General features: G+C 38.1%; 1 protein-coding gene across 1 annotated transcript in view; it reads left to right on the forward strand.

Moving 5' to 3' along the window:
- The window catches only part of CDIN1 (CDAN1 interacting nuclease 1), a 124,628-nt gene extending 119,791 nt beyond the window's left edge, over nt 1-4,837 (forward strand). Inside the window, exons 11-12 of the mRNA XM_041460143.1 lie at nt 2,092-2,242; nt 3,072-4,837. Of these exons, the coding sequence (XP_041316077.1) occupies nt 2,092-2,227 (136 nt within the window). The 3' untranslated portion in view covers nt 2,228-2,242; nt 3,072-4,837. The remainder of the gene's footprint in view (nt 1-2,091; nt 2,243-3,071) is intronic.
- The last annotated feature ends 15,366 nt before the right edge of the window (nt 4,838-20,203 follow it).

Here is a 20,203-nt window from a genome sequence, read left to right on the forward strand (position 1 = left end):
ATTCAGACTGCCACACAGTGAAATGAGCCCTTCAGAACTTGGGTGAGCAGCTGCTCATTAGCATCAGGATTTTACCTGGCACATGTGCTCATAATGAGTAACTACTTGCATACATTTCATACCTTCTGCCTTGCACAAAATAGCCCATTAGAAATGTAAGGTCTGCTCTCTATCTTCTGGGGATTTTTGCTTTTAAAATAATTTTGGTTAGTACATAAGTACATTCCCACCCGATTACCCATTTCTATATTTGCTTGATGTGGGAGCAGATACGTCGTCTGTGAAGTAACAAAAGTGGGGGCCCCTCCTGGATCAGCAAACTGCTGTCTCTCACCAGAGCTGTGAGCATCAGTCCTTGGCCTCACTCGCCTTGGCCCCTCGCTCCTGCTTGGGTCTGGGCTTGGGTGCAGTGAGGCTTTGCAAGTTTTGGCCCCACAGGAGCTTAAGCAATGGACAGTGGAAAGAAGTCCATGGAAGCTGAAGTTGTTGGCCAACCAGGCAAAATTAGGAATTGGGTACAGGCAGCATCATCCTTCATTTTAGTCTGTACTGTATTTATTGCCAGGCATGTTAGGATACGTTACCTAGTACAACCAGATGTGTCAGAGTTTTAACCTTTCAACTTTCGAATATCACCTTTCAGTTGCAAAAAGCATATTTGCCAGTGTGGCCTCATCTATGCTGAGGGTAATTTACTCTGCCACTGAACTGTGGCCACTTGGAGGTTGAAGAGTAGTAGCCATAGACCAAAATGTTACAATGCTCTGCAGCAGTTTCAGGCAAAAGAGTACCACATCTAATTGAAACTGCAGGAGCTAGCCACAGGGGTTTCTTCTTCCTTTGATGCCTATTCCATTACACAAGCACATCAAATAGAGTTTTCTCCGCATTGCTGGAAAGAAACCACCCTCATGAAGCTGGTCTGGCACTACCCATGGCTTTGAGTGCTTGTATTGTCTGTTCAGTGGACATTTAGTTACTGTGCCTCCTCTCAGCACATATTTATTAAAATTAAATGTTAACAAAAATTGGCTACCATATTGGTTGAATCCTGAGTAACTCTGCATATAAACCATTACATGACATTCAATTGAACTTTTTCTTGTACAGACGGTACCTAACAGCTCATCCTGCACTGTTGGTTTTGGCAAGTTCACTACAGCATATAATAAATCAAGGAAAGAAAAAGCTTTTTGGCCTAATGTTGTACAGACTGCTGTAATGCTAGACTACAGAAAGCAGTTCTGTTTTTAGACATCCTTTTACTAACCCAACATTCATAATTTATGATTCCACTGTAAAATTCCTGCAATACTACACCAGAAGTAGTGCTGCCCTTTAATTAAGTGCTCTCAGTAGGAAAAACGTGAAACTGATGTGCAAAACATATCGCAGTACACAGTGATTGATAGTGATTACTTCTTTATGAACCCAGCCTGAAGGTCTGAACTTCCTGATGGGTAAAATAGTCCATGGGGCTACTTCCTGAGATTGCCTAGTGGGGATCAGTCAGAGTTAGCAATATCTGAGGAATTCCTGAGGCACATTTCAGAGCCATTGCAACTCAAACTTTCTGTTCCTTCTGAATTGTACTTTATGTTAATACTTATCTGAATAATAGCTCATTGTAGAGATTATATTTTAAGGATTTGTTGTTATCTTCATGGTATTATAATTTGAATGAACTGGGACATGTGTAAAACCTTGTATCTTTAATGTCTGCACACACAAATCTAAAAGAGCAGGGTGCATGTCAAGAGAGGTATCTCTGTGCATCACATTTACAAAATGTTTAGTATTTAGTATTTAATACATGGGTATTTTTTACTGACATGTGCAGAAGATTCCAAAGTAAAAAACTGAAACACTGATGTGGATTCTATAGGTCTCTAAATAGCATTTTTATTCATGGAATCAGGTACTATTGACATCGATCAATTGCATATTCAGAATTTGAAAGTTAAATGGGGATTAAATACTCCCTCCAATTTTGCAGTGAAGTTACCAGATTTGCGTTGGAATCACAAAGGGGGGACATTGAAATTCCCCTAACACAATTACATAAGTTTGTTTTTCCATTTTGTTTGATAGATTTGGCCCTGGATTAGTCATCTACTGGTACGGATTTATTGAAGAGCTGGACTGCCATCGTGAACGTGGTATCCTGCTAAAAGACTGCTTCCCTACTGACATTGTGACTCTGCGACACAGCATGGCTCAGCGCTGATGTTGGGAGGAAGAGGTAAATCCGGAAGCAATTTTACTTTCCTGCAGTGTAAACTAATGGCAGCATCTGCCCTGAACTTCAGCTGAACTCCTGCTGCCTGCCCTTATGCTACTGCTGCTTTACACAAACATATCAAGAGTTTCTGTTTTGCTTCAGACCTCTGTTGTGATCAGCCAAAAAAGACAGACACAACCCACTCATTATCAGCAGTTCTGTCTCTGTCAAACTGCTGGTTTCAAGATACTCATAATCTTTCCTCCTTCCGGATGGCTTCTTCAAGCATTCTAAACAAAGACAAAAAAATGCAGAGGCTGAAGGTGGAGCTTTCAGTTCTTTTCCCTGTTACAGAGTCACCTATAAAATTAAGTGCTTTTTATGAATTCATTATGTGCTAGTGATGTGACTAAAACACCTACAGTGATGTGGAGGTTTGGTGAAGACTGTTGTTTTGGGGCTTAAAACAATATAATGCAGAGCTGGTAAAGCCCAAGTGGTAAGAAGGGATCATGGCTGTTACAGTAAATCGCCAGATTGTGAGATAATAATTGGTGTATGTGTTTTGTCACTATCTGATTGTTAAAATCAACAATGGAATCCCAAGTTAACAGCTAAAAAATAGTTAGGAGATTTTGAGAGGAGGTGAAAGCAAAGAACACAGTTTCTATTTTATATATATATAAGCCTGTGAAGTTTGGGGGTAGTGTGGGTGAGCCTTAGTAAGTATTTTAATGACTTAAAAATAACTCACGTTTTGTCTTTTTCTCTTCCTCACCCCCAGGGAATCTATACCTAGGATTTTTTTCTCTTAACTGACTAAGGAAGGAATCTCTCTTTACCCCTACAGGTACTGTAGCAAATGTCTGGTACACTGAAGTACAAAGGAACAACATGCAGGAGCTGTCTTTATGTGAGTTATTTCTGAAGGAGTTTATCATGCTGGTGTTCAAGAAGGGGAATCTAAAAAAAAGATACAGCAGTGCTTCATACTGGATCAGTTCCACAAGACGAATAAAGCACACAAATGGACAGAAGTTTCCTGTGTACTTGTTTTCTGTAAGAGCCTTGTTTTTCTCTTGTTAGAACTACCAAGATCGGAAGTTCATTGAGCTGGGTGTTAGCCCTTTGTGAAGTTTTGAGTTCAGTCTCTTCTTTTTCCATCCACATTGCCACTCAGAGGAGCAAGACTGGGTCTCAGGTTTGTGCTCTCAGACCTTTCTTAGTGACAGCAGCTTGTTGGACTTCACACACTTCAGTACTCCTCTCTGTGCTAACTATTACTCAGGAAAGGACAAATATTTTAAAATGTCAGTGAGAGATTTGCATGTATGCTCATCATGTTCGTATTTTCTGAGAAGAAGAGCTATGGATTCAGCTGTAGAAATAAAGGTCTGATAACAGTCTCCCTAAAGCACAAGTTGGTGATCTTTTCCAGAAGGAAAGGGTCTCTAAAACATTAAAGTGCATATTCATCACCTTTTTTTAGGTGAAGTGATATGTGTGGAAAGGATATTAATCCTATTCTGGAGTTTTTCAGCTGTAGTTTTCAGATGCATACACAGTATTTTTATTTTTAATTTTTAGTTTTCGCCTTAAGACTTTCTGGTAAGTTTTAGACAGAAGTTTATAATTTTGAAAAATCTTCATTTTCAAGAAAAAATGTCTTTAATCTTCTAGTACTCTGTCCCTTGCTGCAGAGATAAACTAGTATAGCTCCACTGAGTTATTGTTGTATAGAGATATTTTCCTCGGTTTGAATGTGTTATAGTGAAGAGATTTGTTTTTAAAAAATATTCAAGCACCTGTAACTCATTTGCATTCAGCTATTTAAGGCATTGTGCTGAGCTTATTTTACCTGACCAGCTGTAAGGTATCTGCCCATACAGGTTCACAGAAGCCATCTGTGAATGTACCTGCCTGATGCTGCACACAAAAGCTACATTTAGGGTGTTACTCCCCCTGGGACTTTTAACTATGGTTTAGGTTTAACTATGGAATGTGTAAAATCAGCAAGAGAATAAAAAAGAAGGGATAACTGAACAATGTCATTGTAGAAAATTCAGAAGTAATGGTTGTCTGAGTGAAATGGGCTTTAAAGGCAAACGGTATTTGTTTTAGCTACTGCATATGCTTTCTGTTGTATGAAATCATTTAAATCAGCTTTTACATGATACACTAATGCTGCTTTTTCTTTTTGAATAAATTAAATTTATCTGCACAGATGTTGAAAATTCTGCGAACCTTCATCAAAGCTTTGCTTTATTTGTTTTTACATTAAACAAATTTATGTGGAGACACACAGATAAATCATTTTAAGCTTATATTTGTGTATTTACTCCTCTACCTAATGACGTGATATAACAGGTTGGAAAGCAGTACAGCTGTCTTTAATCAGAGCCTTGAACTCATCTTCATATATTGCCCACTTAAAGAATCTGTATTAGAATGAGGATGAAATTAACCACAAAAGTCTATATACTGTACCAATTTTATTGCATGCTATCAAAAAAGCTTTGCCTCTACAAAAACTATGCTGTGTCACTATTTTAAATGCTGAACACAAAGCATAAAAAATTAGGACTGTTGTGTTATTACTACTTGTATATTGCAAAAAAAAAACCCTTTTATTTGGCTGTTTTTGCTGTTTATCAGATGTAAACATCAACTTTTATATTAAAGAGGAAGACAGTGCTGTTTCTTTGTGGGTTTTTTCTTGGTTTGGTTTTCTTAAACAGTGTTGTGGCCATTAGAACCTTAACATTAAAACCAAATTCAGTTTTATGGAGTATTCTGTAGAGTGTGCTAATGAATTATGCCAAGCCAGAAAACAGAAGTGAACATAAAACTGAATGATGTTCTCACTGGCATATATAGACTTGCAAGCATCTGCTCTTACAACCACTGTTATAAGACCTGTTCTGAGCTTTAGGAATTGATGTAATTGTATTGAGCAGGGAAGCAAAACTTCCTTGTAAAGGAGGAACACAATGGTGGGTCACACGCTCCAGTATAGGAAGAAAACAGAGGTTCTGCTATTCCTATATTCTGGGGACACATTAGTATGAGTTTAATAATCTTCCCCTAAAGACAGCTCAGAGCAGAAAAAGTTTTGTCTAAAGCTGAAGAAAAGGGACCAAATATCTTATTGTGCTTACTTCATTACATTAATAGTACTGGTAATTCATGAATAGTTTTCATCCTGTTCTGTTGTATTTGCTCATTCAAAAAGTCATTCTTTTCTGGTATTGGCTTTTGGATTTTTCCACCATCTAGACTACTACAAAAGACTGTGAATGCCTCTTTCCATTTTCCAGTCCTCCCCTTTTAATGTTCCATCTTATTTTCACTTATTTCACTTTTATTTATTCAATATCCTCCCCTTTGCTCATGTGTCCTATTTGGAAAGTTTTCTACCATGTTTTCTACCACCTGCTTCTGTTTCTGTTACTACATCTGAAGAGTGATATTTCCATTTCTGTATACATTTGAACTGACCAACCATGTAGAGCAATTTTGCTCTTACTCTAATTTAACTAGTAGCTCTGGATTCCAGGGAGACTGTCCCCAGAATTTTCACATGGCTTTGCAATGGGAAGCCATTGTGATGCTCTTCATACTCTTGGTATGAAACACAGGTCATTTCTTCAGGCTGGGAGTATTCACCAAACAGAGCACACTTAGTGCAGAATAATCACTCACTCCTCAATTGAGAGTACAGTTGTACAAAGGACTGAGTTAGTGCCTCTGTGTTACTAGAAAATAGGCAAAGGAAATACTAGTAATACAACTGTTAAAACATCTCTTTCATTAAGGAGCCTTGTTTTTTGTGAGTTCATGCCTTGTTTGTGCAGTACTTTTGCAAGGAGGTCTGTTGAAGTTAAAGGTTTAGCTTTTCTCCTGTGGCAAGTCTGCTTGGTTCAGAGTGGGAGAGTGGGTTTTCTCCCCATTTCCACATCACATCTGGCAAGAGCTTGTGCATCCTACAGGGTGTTGCTATTTACTAGAGTTGATAACAACTCCTCAAGGGTCAACAAAAAATACACAGAATTTAACTTGATTCTTGGTGTTGCTTTGTCTGATGTAGTCTTACAATAGATAGCTTCTTCTAAAGGGATCTTCTGCTGTTACATGGTGAATACTGAGCTAGGGTAACAGTTGTTAGGAGCATGGGTTTGTTATTTTAAGGATGAGATAAATTACATTAGAACAAATGCTGCTCAAGTACCGATTTAATATTACAGAATGAAATGGGAGGCTGCTTACAAAAACAATAAAAAATTCCTCCTATCATGTTATACTAAGTCACAAGGGATGATTTGTTGTGGATTTTCAGGTTATTCAGAAATAACCTTTTTATTACATTGACAAAAGAAGAAACCTCAAGGGCTTGCTCTTTACAGTGGTGTGATAGGAACCTAAAGTGTGCCTGTTGAAAAATGAACTAGCTAACAATGGGAGCTTGGCAGCAACTTCACCATTTATAGAGAAACCGTCTATCTAGTACGATCTGTATAAAATAGACCTCGCTTAGGTTAGGGAAAGGTCACAAGTTACACAAAGTTTGGATAGTCTAAATGCGTTACTCAAAACTAACTCTCCTGTGTACAGTAAATATTAATTGAACCTGTATTATTAAAAACATGCCAGGATTCAGAAGATTAAATAAGGAAGATGTAATTATGAGCTACATAATAAACAGAGCAGTTTCAGTTCCCCTTGTATTTTTTACTTTCCTGCTATTGTTTCATATATGGCTGTTATACAAAGAGCAGCTGAGGTCAGCTACTATAAATTACGGTTTTGTACAATAGTAATTACCAAAATTATTCCAGAGCTGGATCAAAGAGCTTCAAAAGACTTTTCGAAAACTTTTCCACATGATAAAAAGACTCTATTTTGATGCCCTTTTTTTATGAGGATTCCTTGGTTTAGAGATGAATCTTATTCAGCTGCTCGTGTTGATATGATGATATTTGAACACACAGGATTTGCATAATTTTTTTGCAGCCTCAAATAAGTATGAAGCAGTAATATCAAAAAAACTCTTTAAATATATTACCTGGTGCATTTTTCAGGCTAAGTTTTTAAGTGATCTAAGTAAAAATTTTTATTTGTTTATTTAAGGAAGCCAGCAATATTTCAAGTCATATTTGATATTTCTTCTGTTTACAAACATACAAATCATATTTGCAATGATAACATTATTAAAAATTATAACAGTAATTCTTAGCAGTTCTCTGCTGGCATCATGTTCCTGCAAAGGATGCCTGTGTGCCCTCGCTTCTGGCCAGGCTTTCACCTGATGTGAACAATCACATGTCATCTGCACAGATCCATAGATGTGGCACTGCAATGTCAGCGCAAAATGAAATGTCAATGCAAGCGTATGGAGACGAAGTAACGGTATTGAAACCATGTCAGTGCATATCTACAGAGACCACGTTACTCTGTCAGTGTGGTTTTAGGAAGATCACTTTGAAATGTTAAAATGAAATGAAACTAAGTCAATTAGGTAATAACAATTGAGGTTCAGGGATTAATTGAGGGCCTAAGGTGAAGCCAGTGGCCATTAACCCCAGCTAGTTATTAATTTTAGAGAAATATCCTTGGCTAAGGTTATTGTCATTATTATTAGAGAGTTGTGGGGGTTTATTCCCTATATTGTATAAATACCTTTTGCTGTTGCTTTTAATAGTGATACACAAAGTGTGGTGTTAAAGGCATATTAGTGCAAAGTTAAGGTTTTTTAGAAAGTGAATCTACCCAATAGCAGGAAGCCACTTCTTTTTTATACAGACATTTAACAGATTTTTATTGATGTCCAGCTGTCTGTAAACAGACAGATTTACTACAATGTATTTACCTCTGAGTAAGGCAGGAAAATAATACCAACATGGAGAAATACTCATTTACACAGCAGCAACTATTTGCATGGCCCAAGTATTCACTGTTGACTTAAAGCAGACATGAAAATTGGTCAAACAACAATATTAAAGAATTATATTTGAAAATACCTAAACAAGCACCAAGTCAAAGTTATAAACTTCATGCAAATTCAGGATTTCAGCGTATATGACTATAGCATTAGGACACAAATGTGTAATATATTATTCTTTTATAATGTCAATGAGAGATTCTTGCCAATAGCAATGACTCTGTAGTTCAACATGCTATACAACACATGAAATCCATCTGGGTCTCTGTCCTAGGGAGAGAAGGCAGGGCACTAGATCAAAGGAATGCAATTGTTTTCTTTTAAACTATTTATTTATATGAATTTGTGTGTATTTTTATATGATGATAATATAAAGCAAATATACACAAACATTATTTTTGCTGTTAATAAATACCAACTACCCATTCTCTTGTAGAAGTCTCTGATAGATATTTGCTCAGTATAGGTGTGTTGGTGGAGGTCTTCTGGAAAGGGCAGTAGATCAACATTTTTTCCTGTTGTAGAAGGTGGTATCCTGTGTTTAAGTGTTGGTGAGAGCAGTGAGACGTTTCTGCAAGTTCAGTGACAGTGATGTTGAGAGAGCATGACATGGGAGAGGGGATGAGCTACACCTGGAGCAGCCCAGGCCCAGCCCTGCTGAGAGCCAGCAGCTTTTAGAACTTGACCCGGACATGCTGGGGCTTCTGTCTCCAATGTGATGCTGCACAGTTGTGGTCTCGCCTCCCAAAGTGCCTCAGGGTTGCTGAGAAGATTTCTGAAAGGTCTTTGAAACTCCTAGTAAGAAGAGTACTGTGAAAATGCAAGCTTTATTGCGAGAAAACATCTTCCATTACAAATGGATGTATTGGATTAAATTTCTTCTTGTTAATTTTCTTTTGCTTTTCCATAGCGAGCATTCATGCCACACTCCATTTTGTATTCTGCCTCAGCATGATAGCTTCATAATGAATGGAAAAAACATAAAAATTAGTTTGATTAGTTTATTTACATACACACTTTAAGCAGCCTTATATTAATGTGTTTGGCACTGCATTACATACAAATTATAAAATACACTTAGAAAAAAATAGTCTGGCTACACATCATAAAACAAAAGTAGGCACAGTTGAGTCTCAAGACATACAGTTTCATCCTTCCTCTGAGGCACAACTGTCTATACAGATCAGCTTAAATGTCTGTCTAATCTAGTCCTAAAAAACTGCAATGATGGAGATGCTTAGAAAGATGATGGGAATCCATTCCCCTACCCATCTTTATTTAGTTAGAAATATTTTTCCAATCTTATCTAAATCATTTTTTGCTGTAATAAGCATGTTACATCTCATCCAATTATAAATGCATATGGAGAGTAAATCTGGTATCTGCTTTCTTTTTCTGACCGTTTCTATATTTGAATATTGTTTGCTCAACAGAACACCACAAACTCTTCCAGCATTTTTTCAAAGAAAAATTTTTATGTTATGATTATATTTGTTACTCTATATGTGTCTTATATTATAGAAACCCATTATGTACAAGATTTAAGCAATTATGTTCCTTCAGTGTTAAGCTGGTATCTTCTATTTAGGCTGGACCCTTTATAATGCCCACATCCAGATTCATCACAAATCCAGCAATTTTTTATCCTATTATTCTTTTCCTTCTTGCACATACTATTCGCTAGTGTATTTTTAGTTTTAACTTCCTGACTTCAAACTAGTTCTGTGTTCTGTTTAGTTTGAATTTTAATCTCACCCTTTGGAAATAAATACTTGATTTGATTCACAAAGTTTTGAATGTGTAACTTCAAGTCAATGAATTAAAAGATTCAGTGTTTCAGGGTTATTACAGAGTTTGATGGTTAGCTGTCACCAATGAAATAGAGACTAATGAGATATATCCATCATAAGATATGCTCTTAAAACTTCTAACACCAGTCTTCATAGTCAGAAGACACGTGGCTTACTGCTCAGTTTGTGAAATAAAAATTTACTTAAACAAAATAAATAGTAGGAAAGAGTCTGCTAAGTAGAACATACAGAAGGAACAACTTTTTTTGCTTAGGTGTACATTTGTCATGAAGGTCCAAATTCTCAATTCTCAAGTTGGCTTATCATCTTAAAATATTCTGTTACTACTAGTCCAGCTACTCTGCTGTACTGACGAACTCGTACTGGCTTGCCAAAAAGTTGGAGGCTCCAGTTTACAATTGTTTTCCTCTGCTTTCCTTTCACCCCAGCTTTTCTGTAAGGTTTGCTGAAGGCAGAGGAGAGGTTAAGAGTTATTTGTGCTCCATCAACCCACAATCCAACTGCTGGAAGCTCAGCAACATTTCTGGCATGACAAGGAGATGTGTTGTAAGAGTGCAAGATATTAAGGGTCATAGATTTACTTTTGTCTTCCATTTGCCTAATCCATTATATATTTGGCTTGAAACAGTCCTATCCATTTATGCTTTGCATAACTATTTTATGCTCCTTGACCAGAGATACATAACTTACTCATAGCTGATACTAACTACAGACAAAGAAGAAAATAAAGTATCTAATATCTGGGAAACAATGGGGTATTTTAATTACACCCCAGATTATGCCTGTTAGCTGAAAAAGTAACATTGAAGAGTGCATTTAGAGGGAAAATATGGTATCCCTTGTTACACGGTGTAATTTTCAATTTCCCTGTTCCCGTTTGACAAATTGCAGACCTTTCTCCTTCATTCTTCAGTTACTCAGGCATAAGAACTTACACAAAGTGGTCAGAGCTCTGCCGTGAGGACTCAGAAGCAGATTCTGTTGGATTTTTCTCATACTTAACCCATCTCTGCCCCAGGTGTGCCTGGGGGCAGCTATGAGTCTGCTGATGGTTTTTTTCTTATCCTACCCAACATCACTCCATTGCAAGCCTAGATCAGAGACACTCATCTGCTGCATCTGTGTTCAGCAGCACCATGCTGATGGCTGAGCATTTACTATTATTCTTCCACAGGGACTGGATTTTATTCAGCCTTGTTAGTCTTCTGCTTCTTGGCATGTTAGCTGGATTTTCCAACATAAGGAAGGTGTTAAGGTCTCATTCCTACTTTCTGGGACAACTTTTTAAAAGTTACAGTGACTTTTGCTAATACTGACACAAGGTCCATTTTGAGCTGTACATGCTATGGCACAAGGATGGCAAGAGCCAGTACAGTAAGCACCAAGTAGAAAAATATGTTCTTGTACTTAAACAATTATTTCAGAATTGCTTTACATTTCTCACTAATGAAACTGCTTCACACTGATCCTATAAGCTTTTTTCTCAATTTTTTTGTCTTAATAACAATTCAGTTCTAATTCCCTTTTCCTTTAAAAATTGTGCTGTACTAGCCTTCTTGTTATCTTTTATTATTCCTTTACACTGCTTGTGTGTGTCTATTTCTTCTTCCGAAACTGCTTGCTCCCTGTGCTAAGCCTGACTAAAGTTTTAGTGGCTGCTTCTGAAGAGAGGCAACCTGCAACCCCTGAAGGTTGCAGGTTGCCTCTTCAGGTTGTCCCTGAAGGACAGCAAGGGGAAAGTTCTCACCAGCTCACTTAGGTGACAGCTGCTCTTTGCCCAGTCCTGATTTGGAAGACACTCTCAAGATGCCCCACCTTGCTGGGTCAGTATATAGGTGTCTTGTAACCCATGGAAAGTTTCTGCTGCTAAATTGCTTTCAATAAAAGGCATCTTTAATCAAAAGCCAAAGTGTTCTCTCAGCATACTCTAGTTTCCAGTTTCAGTAATGAGATTTTCTATTATTTCTTCCTTTATGCAGTTTTCACTGTTTTCTCTCATATGATTCAATGTGCTAAATATCCCCTATTCCCTTTCCATGTGTTTCTAATCTAGGATTTAAAAATATTGTATTCTTAGGGGCATAGTAGCCACCATGTTTGCAACAGTGAGACATCAAAACTCTCATGCACACAAGTTGTGTCTTTAAATATGTTAGCTAGTGAAGTGCATTGCTGTGCTTCCCACTGATCTGTTAACAATGTGAGAACACGACTTCCTCTGTCTATTTAGCCCTAGGATGGCAAGTCCATAAGTGATGGCTTCCTGGTTTTATAAATACTAAAAGCTAAACAGAAAAGCATTTTCTGATTTCTTTGCCTCCATTTCCTTCAAAGATATCAAAAAGTGGTTTCCTGAATTCTTTGGCAAGGCGTATTCAATGTGAATCAGGAGCAAAGGAAAACAAAGGAAAGGACCTATCATAAGGATGAAATCCCAGGTTTGAATTTAAGCCTAGGGTCCTGTGACAGAGGAACCAAACTGTATCCCTCTGTTTTGGTCAGTGTAGTGTGTTTTATTATCTGGCTCTACAGAACTGTATCAGCAATAGGATTAGTCTTGACCTGGCTTTAGATCTAAAAGTAGTTTTACAGCATGTTTGCATTGTCTGCAGATGTACTCTAGATTTCTCACTGTCTCTCTCCTCATCACTGCAGTGCTTTCTCTCAGCTCCACAGGTCCAGATTGAGAGGCAGCTTGTGAGACTGGTACACTTTGCTAAAAGCATTAATTTGCCAATGTGCTAAAAATGAAGATACTTTTATAAAATTGTTTCATTGTCTGGTTTTTTTTAACCTTTCCACATTGTTCTCGCTTTGGAAAGTTCCATTAATTCACACAACTTGTGATAATGTTTATGAAAAACATCTTCAGTTTATCTCCTCAAGTTGTGGAGCCAGGTCTCCTTCTGTGCTGTAAATTATCATTCCTTCAGTGACTTAAGAAACATTTATGTGTTTTCTGATCTACAATTATTAAAGCTCTGGTGATGCAATATAAAAGTCAGTGCTTGAAGAAGGAACAGAGAGCCAGTGGATACCTCCGCTTTGTATATGGCCTCTGCCAAAAATACTGACCTATAGATATAACAAGAATATTGGCAAGGTCTAGATGTATTTGAGTGGCACAAAGTATGCTGAATGGCAGATGAGCACACTGAGGGTGCACAGGTTTGTCAAGACATAGAAGCTATCTTTGAGCTGATAAAACTACGTCTGTGTGCCATCGTTCATTTAATGAAAGGAAGCATACAGTACTGCTTGAGTCCCGTGACAAAAAGTTTATTACCAAATAGTGCACTAGAAAAAAAAAAAAACACCCACAATGGACAGTACCTGAGCTGCTGAGTTCCATGTACATCTGTGTTTCTACACTACAGCATTTTGCTTTTTTTTGTTTAAAATTTATTTGGGGTTGGTTTTTTTAATTGGTTTTGTTTCCCACATAGTGTTCAAAGGCAATCTCATGCAGCACAAACCAAAATATTTACAGTGCGTTTTTGTTCTTGCTCTGTACTCTGACTAAAGGCAAAGTGAGGTTGCTATATGCTGAATCTGAAGAGGATTTTGCAAATAAATTACCACACACTTTTGTATTTTTGGTTGCCCCATGCAACTTGGTGCTGCTAGCAGCAAGAATTAGCAATTTCAATGTTTTGGGCTTATCTGAGCTCTGGAAAGTCTTACACGTATCTCTTAGAAGTAATTTAGCTGTACCACTGATGTTCAAGGGAGAATATTGACCACTTAATTTAGAAAGACAAGAACTACAGTTTCTCAGCACTACATGGCAATCCATGTACTACAGACTACAATAGACACCTTGTTGCTAATCCCAGAGATTAATTAGGAAATCATGAGTGGGATTTTGCTAGTGCAATCAGCAGCAATTTAACTCATTGCCTCTAGGCATCACTTGCCAATTATTTCAGAGGAATCTAACTTAAGTCTGTTTCCAAATGCTCTTTAAAATCCCTATTCAGCTTTATAAGACTTCAATTTGAAATTAAATGCAGCTGTATTTTTATTTACTTTTATGATAGACACAGACAGTTAAGGAGAAGAAACTCAGTTGTATATCTGATTTTTTTCCAGTATAAAGATGGGGGATTTTTTTCCAAACTGTTATTTAGCAGGAGATGTAGTAGATAGTAAGACAGAATCCCAGTAGGATGTTTACTGTTAGCAGAGCATTTGGAGCGGTTCCCAACAGAAAGAGCTTTCGTCAGTGATGCATATTGGAACATAATACAGGTTTTACCAACTCTGCAAAGCTATGAAGTCCAAAGTATGAAATGCTGCTGAGCTGAGACAAGAACTAAGCAGATGCAGCAACCTTGTGTTGTGTGGCTTAACTGTTCTGAGCAAAGATATGTTAAACCCTTATTCAGAGGCCCCATCTCCCCATGTCATTCCCTGTAGGAGCTACCACCTGAGCAGGTGCATTTTAAACCACCTCCTGACTGAACAGCCACCTGAAGGTGGACACACTGACTCCAACAGGAACAAGCTGGGGAGAGCTTTTTGCAAATTCTTTTTTCACCCTGAAACAGGAGTCTTTGTAAAGGACAAAGTGGTGTTCCCACCTACTTGCAATCCAAAATCTTAAATGTTAGTGCCTGCAAATGCTTTCTCAATAAAGAAATGTAGACAATTCCTCCCAAGAGGAATTGAGCCTCTCTCAGAGCCCTCTCTCAGTACACTTCTGTGGAAAGGTAGGTGGTTACAGCACCTTCTTGGGATCAGAAAGACACAAGTGGGAGTCCAAACCTGTGGGCACAGTTAACAGTCTCCACTTTGATCTGTCAGAGTCATTCAGATGCAGGAAAAACTCACGTTTCATGGGCCAGAAAGTGGGAACAAGAATGTTGGGAACAACATCACAGTGCTATTTTGGATATGTCTTCAATCAGTCTAAATCATACAAAGGAAAAAACTTCATACAAAGGAGAAAACTAAATACATATTAATTCACTTATTAAAATGCAATTCTATATGAGGAGGACTGCAAGGACTCTTTCTCTTCCCATATGTGTTCTATAAAGAAAAAAGTTGCTGTCGCTGCACTTCAAGATTGATTGACTCACCATATGTAGGTTTGCTTTTAGATTAGCATGCAGTTGAAACCCAGGAGGGAAGTTGTTCTAACTTTTGGATCCTAGCCAGGAAAAAATCCAGAACAAGGTGACAAGGTGATGGTGGTATAACCAAGGTGTTCCAGGGCATGGAGAGCAGCAGAACTTCAGGCTTGTGGGGAATTCTGGGGTCAAAATCTGAGGTCTTGGTTTGTCCTGAGAAATGATATGCTGGCACTTGCATCTGCAGGAATGGTGTTCCAAGTTTAGGCATCTGAGTTTATTCCTTTTAGATCTCAATTTTAAAGTTAGAATACCAGAAACCCAAGATAAAAGCTAATAAAACAGATGACAAATAAGACTGACCTCATATCTCTCTAGCAATGCAGAGAAACATTTCTTACATGCTCAGCTATTTAATTTTTCTGATCAAACATGTTTCTGTAACCACTGTCTATTTTTACAATATAAAAATCAGGTAGAAAGACTCAATAGAAAGTTTAAGGGATCTAATAATCTGTCTAACTCTCAGCAGGTCATTCATTTTTTATAGTCTTCTCCAATGGCACAGCTAAGCTAAACTGGTTTTTAAACCTCTGAAGGTGCTTACCACAAAAGTAGCATCAAAAAAGTATGAGAGAGGTAGATAAGAAATATCCTTAACACCAATATTGAATTTTCAGCAGTTAAAGATGGATTTCATGTTCATGTTTCAGTCTTCTGACCAGGCCTTTTTAACTGATGCCAAATATATACAATTTCACACTTCTAAGTTCACCCCTTTCTGGGATGTTAATTTTTAAACTAATATTTCTCTATAATTTCTTAGAGCTATTAGCTATTTTTGTGTTCAAACCAAAAGGTAAATAATCTAGTGATTTGGTGTAGCCTGAGTTCATAAAGTTCATGCAGGAAGTGCCATGCACACCAAAAAATGACACCAATGAAGGCATTTAAATACGCAGAAGTGGGGGCTTCCAAGATTGGCATTGAGTAGCTCTCCAAGACAGCTGTCTGGGACAGAAGTTCCTTTTTACAGAGCAGCCCATGTCCTCCAGTAATCAAAGGATCTTGAGCTTCAGCTCCTACTGTTCTGTGCATTTCTTTGCAGCTTCCCAACCTGCATCAGCTGCGGTTCCTGTGTGGTGCTGAACACTCCAATGCCCTGGTTAATCATGGTTTATCACCCCAATGCCCTGGCTGATCACCCCAATGCCCTGGTTAATCACGGTTTATCACCCCAATGTCCTGGCTGATCACCCCAATGCCCTGGCTGATCACCCCAACACCCTGGTTTATCACCCCAATGCCCTGGCTGATCACCAGAGCTCCTTACAGGAGCAGACCTTGCTGCTGTAACAGACAGACATTAAGATCAGAGTGGATCCTCTGTGGCATTTTCTGAGTGCACCAGAAGGCAGAACAGAAGAACCCAACTGAGACGCAAACTAGTCTTGTATGGTAAAACAGAATTAGCAGGAAGACAATATTCACTGTGTAAGGAAGAAAAACAAAACAAACAACACTAGAAGCTTGAAAACATTCGCCTCACTCTTCTGTGGTTTGAGAAGTGAAGTCTAGCACGGCAAAACAAAAATCAGACCTGCTTTTAATCTGTGAACAGCTCTCTTGATGAAATCTGTCATGTTTCTGGCTTCATTTTTTTCCTTGAGAAAAGAGCAAAAATGTTATTTTTCTTAAAGAATTTCCAAATGTTTTATCTTTATTAATGTTTCTATATAATGTAGTTCATCACCACAGGCAAATCTGTCTTGTTTGTTAATTCTTCCATTGTCAAAACAGCAAAACCAATTGTTTATAACATCATAAATCTTGGATATCAATCATAATATAGAGATTTCTCATTATGTATAGGATTGTCTCTTCTGATGTGTTTGAAAGGTTCATCAGGACTGTTCTTACAAGCAGTATTCTGTATTGAAGCACTAAGCTTATTAATGGCATTTGAATTTTTGAGTTGCTTTTTTTGCTGATTGTGGTTTTCCAGATGGTAAGAAATTAATCACTTAGTTTAAATATTTTTTAATGCTCTTTCTGCAAGTCTCATATTCAATACAAGATTTGGCAAGTCCTCTGAAGTTTGAGTTACTGAAGATACAGTCTTCTGTCCAACAAGCTGAAGATCCCTATTCCATCTTACTAAATTGCAAATAAGGAACAGAAAATCACTTGAAGGGAAGGGGGGAAAAAGGATGTAACAGAAGTGATTCATAGGTTAATTTAATTTAAAAATGCTAAGCCTCACTATGTCAGTCTTCAAAAGATCCAGTTCAGTAAATATGGTGACTTCAGATCTCTTTAGAAAGACGTATTCATCAGCTGTCTTTCTTCTCTTAAGCAGGACCAACAGAAAAAGACTGAGTGCTGCCACACCTGGAACACACATTTAAAAGAGCCTTTTCTTTCAGGTAACTTGAAGAAAGCAGAAAACCAAAATGAGTGCCACAGTGCTTCATGTGGCTTTTTTCTTTCTTGATTTTTGGGCTATTAGTGCTGTCATTTTTGAATTCGACTGGGGAAGGTGAAGAGGAAGCCACTTAAGTAATTGCTGCATCTGTGCATATTATGTAATTATTTAAAGGCTCTAAAAATGTGTGGATCCCATTTGTTCCATTGCACAACTATGACCAGGTCTAACACCACAAAAGGCAGCGCAGCTACAGAGCACACCACAAGAATGGGGGAAATGGGAAAAGCCAAGTGCTCCAAGTGACAGGCTTTTATGTTGGAAAGCAACATCATCTGCAAATATTTAAGTCAGAAGAAGGGAGCAGAGAAACAGCAATGGGCTTCAAGTCTTAAAAAACTGATGATCAAAGGGGGATTAGATCACAGGGAAGTATCAGATTGGAATTGTGCAGTCCTATGTAGCAGGTGTTTGGGTTCTAGTGGGACAAACACCATCTTGGGCTAAATCAGCTCCTCAAAAGGGTGTTCTTCAGATGCTTAGAGACACCCTTGCTTGGTCAGAGGTCACCTCTAGTACGACTTCTGTACTTTAAAGTTCTGAAAATAGCTGATTTAATAAAAGCCAGAACAGCACAGCCAGTTCAGTAAGAACATTATACCAGGTTAACTGCAATTAGCTGTTTTAGACAGCTGAATTTGCAAGCCTCCTTCAGCAACCACCCACCCCCAGCTGACATGCTGCCTAAAAGCCAGAGCTCACAGAATCCACAGCCATCCTGCTCACTTTGAAAGTATCATGAGAATCCTGGATTATGTTCAGGGGTGGGCTCTCATCCCTCTAGAAATTGTTTTGTTTCCCCACTTCTCTGCCCTGAGTAAAGGTGCTTTTCCAAAGCACCAAAGACCTTGTCCAGGCAGGAGATAGCTTCTCATGCATTACCAGGCAATATGAGGCTAACCCACAGCGTTCAGCAGGGTGCTCCAGCAGTGCCAGAGGAATACAGCACTCAAAAACCTCAACCCTCCAGGCAGCCTTCATTTTCCTCTCAGCTTTCTCTCCTTTACCTGGCATTTTCTTATCAATGCCTTCTTACCAGCCAAAAAACATGAGCTGGAGTTTCTAGGAGAATTACCTCTGCAAGCACTCCCTAGATAATCACCAACCTGGCTGAACTGAAGAAAAGGGGTAGCAAAGGAGAACAAGGGTATATCATTGATTATTTTTGTTTCTTGTTGATAAAAATTGCGACAACAACAGATATCTCTGACATTCCTATAGTTGATTTTGATCAAGACATCATACTGAATGACCTATTATGGGCTAAACTTAGAAAAAGCAACCGGGTTTTTTGTTTTGAATTTTGTTTTGAATTTAAATAAATACTGCATTCTTTTCTTTCTCCAGTTCTCAGTTCTTGCCAGGCCATGTTCCTTCATTTGCTACAATTTGCAGTTTGGAAAGAACATACCACTGAGGAGATCTGAATACACACGGTTATGTTTCCTTGCTACTATACCCTGCACCTAAGGAAGGTCCTTACATCTTTGGTGTTGCTATCCCTGATGTTGTACACATGTGAAAGATATCTTCAGTTACCAGTACAGTATTTGTGAAGAAAAAGAAAACTTTAGTCAACCTAAAAAAAAGTAAGGAAGAAAGCAAAAACTAATGTTCACCACATGCACTGCCTTGAGAATTCAGATGAATTTTCTATACTTCTATTGCTTTGGAAAAATGGGTAAACCGTTATTTTAAATAATTTACAAACTCCCCTGTTTTAATTTATGGACAAGTGCACGATTTTAACCTTAAACCAGAATACTAATAAAATCCCTACACAAAACCAGATATGTTTAATTTCAGCTTTTATTGCAATATTATCCCAGTAGATCCCAAGAACATCTGATTGAAGTTACCTTAAAATTTCTGCACTTAGATACAGAACCAAATAAACTCCACTGATCACAACAACCTTGAACTTGTGGGAATTCAGATCTAGATCCAGGCTTTGCAGCTGGATTCTATCCCAAGTTTAAATGTTACTCAGAATCAAAGTGTGTTTTGGCTGCACACACAGTTTACAGGAAATGTTGAATTCAACATTTTTTGTAGGTGTTCCATCCTTTAATTACTCCCAAATTTCTGCCAAACTCTTCATACCAGTACCTGAGTTCAGACTCTTGCTTTCTGTCTGAACTGACTGAAGCCTTAGCAGACACATCACTACAGAATGGACATTGTGGCACTGATTTGAATCCAGAATTCTCTGAACAACTGTTTCACATCTAAGTGATTGAACCAGTAGTGGGGTCGCCTCCTTGTTTATACGGGGGGGTGGGGGGGGTGCTGTTGGAATCACAGCCCATGACTTTATCATACAACATGAAAAGCCTTTGGGCTATCTTCTCAGCTGGGATAAATAAGCAAAGCTCTATTGGTTTCTGGGTGAATGAGATTATAATTCAAATCAGAAGCCTAGTGTTTGTTTATGCCATAACAAAGTATCACAGAAGTGTGTATCATAAGCCTTAAAACACTGCACTCAAGGACAGTAAAACCCACGAGTCTGAGCTTAGGTTTCAGTGACTCCAGTGAAGTTATGCCTATTTATTTCAGGATAGCAGTGCTGATGTGCACCAGCTGAGAATCTGGCTCTTTAACTCCTAAATGACAGCAGAAACCATTTACAGGGGGAGGGAGAAGGGGCTGGGCTGGGAATCAGCTTGAGTA

The sequence above is a fragment of the Pyrgilauda ruficollis genome, unplaced genomic scaffold (assembly GCF_017590135.1).
Source record: "Pyrgilauda ruficollis isolate IOZ18807 unplaced genomic scaffold, ASM1759013v1 scaffold14, whole genome shotgun sequence".
Taxonomy (NCBI): Eukaryota; Metazoa; Chordata; class Aves; order Passeriformes; family Passeridae; genus Pyrgilauda; species Pyrgilauda ruficollis.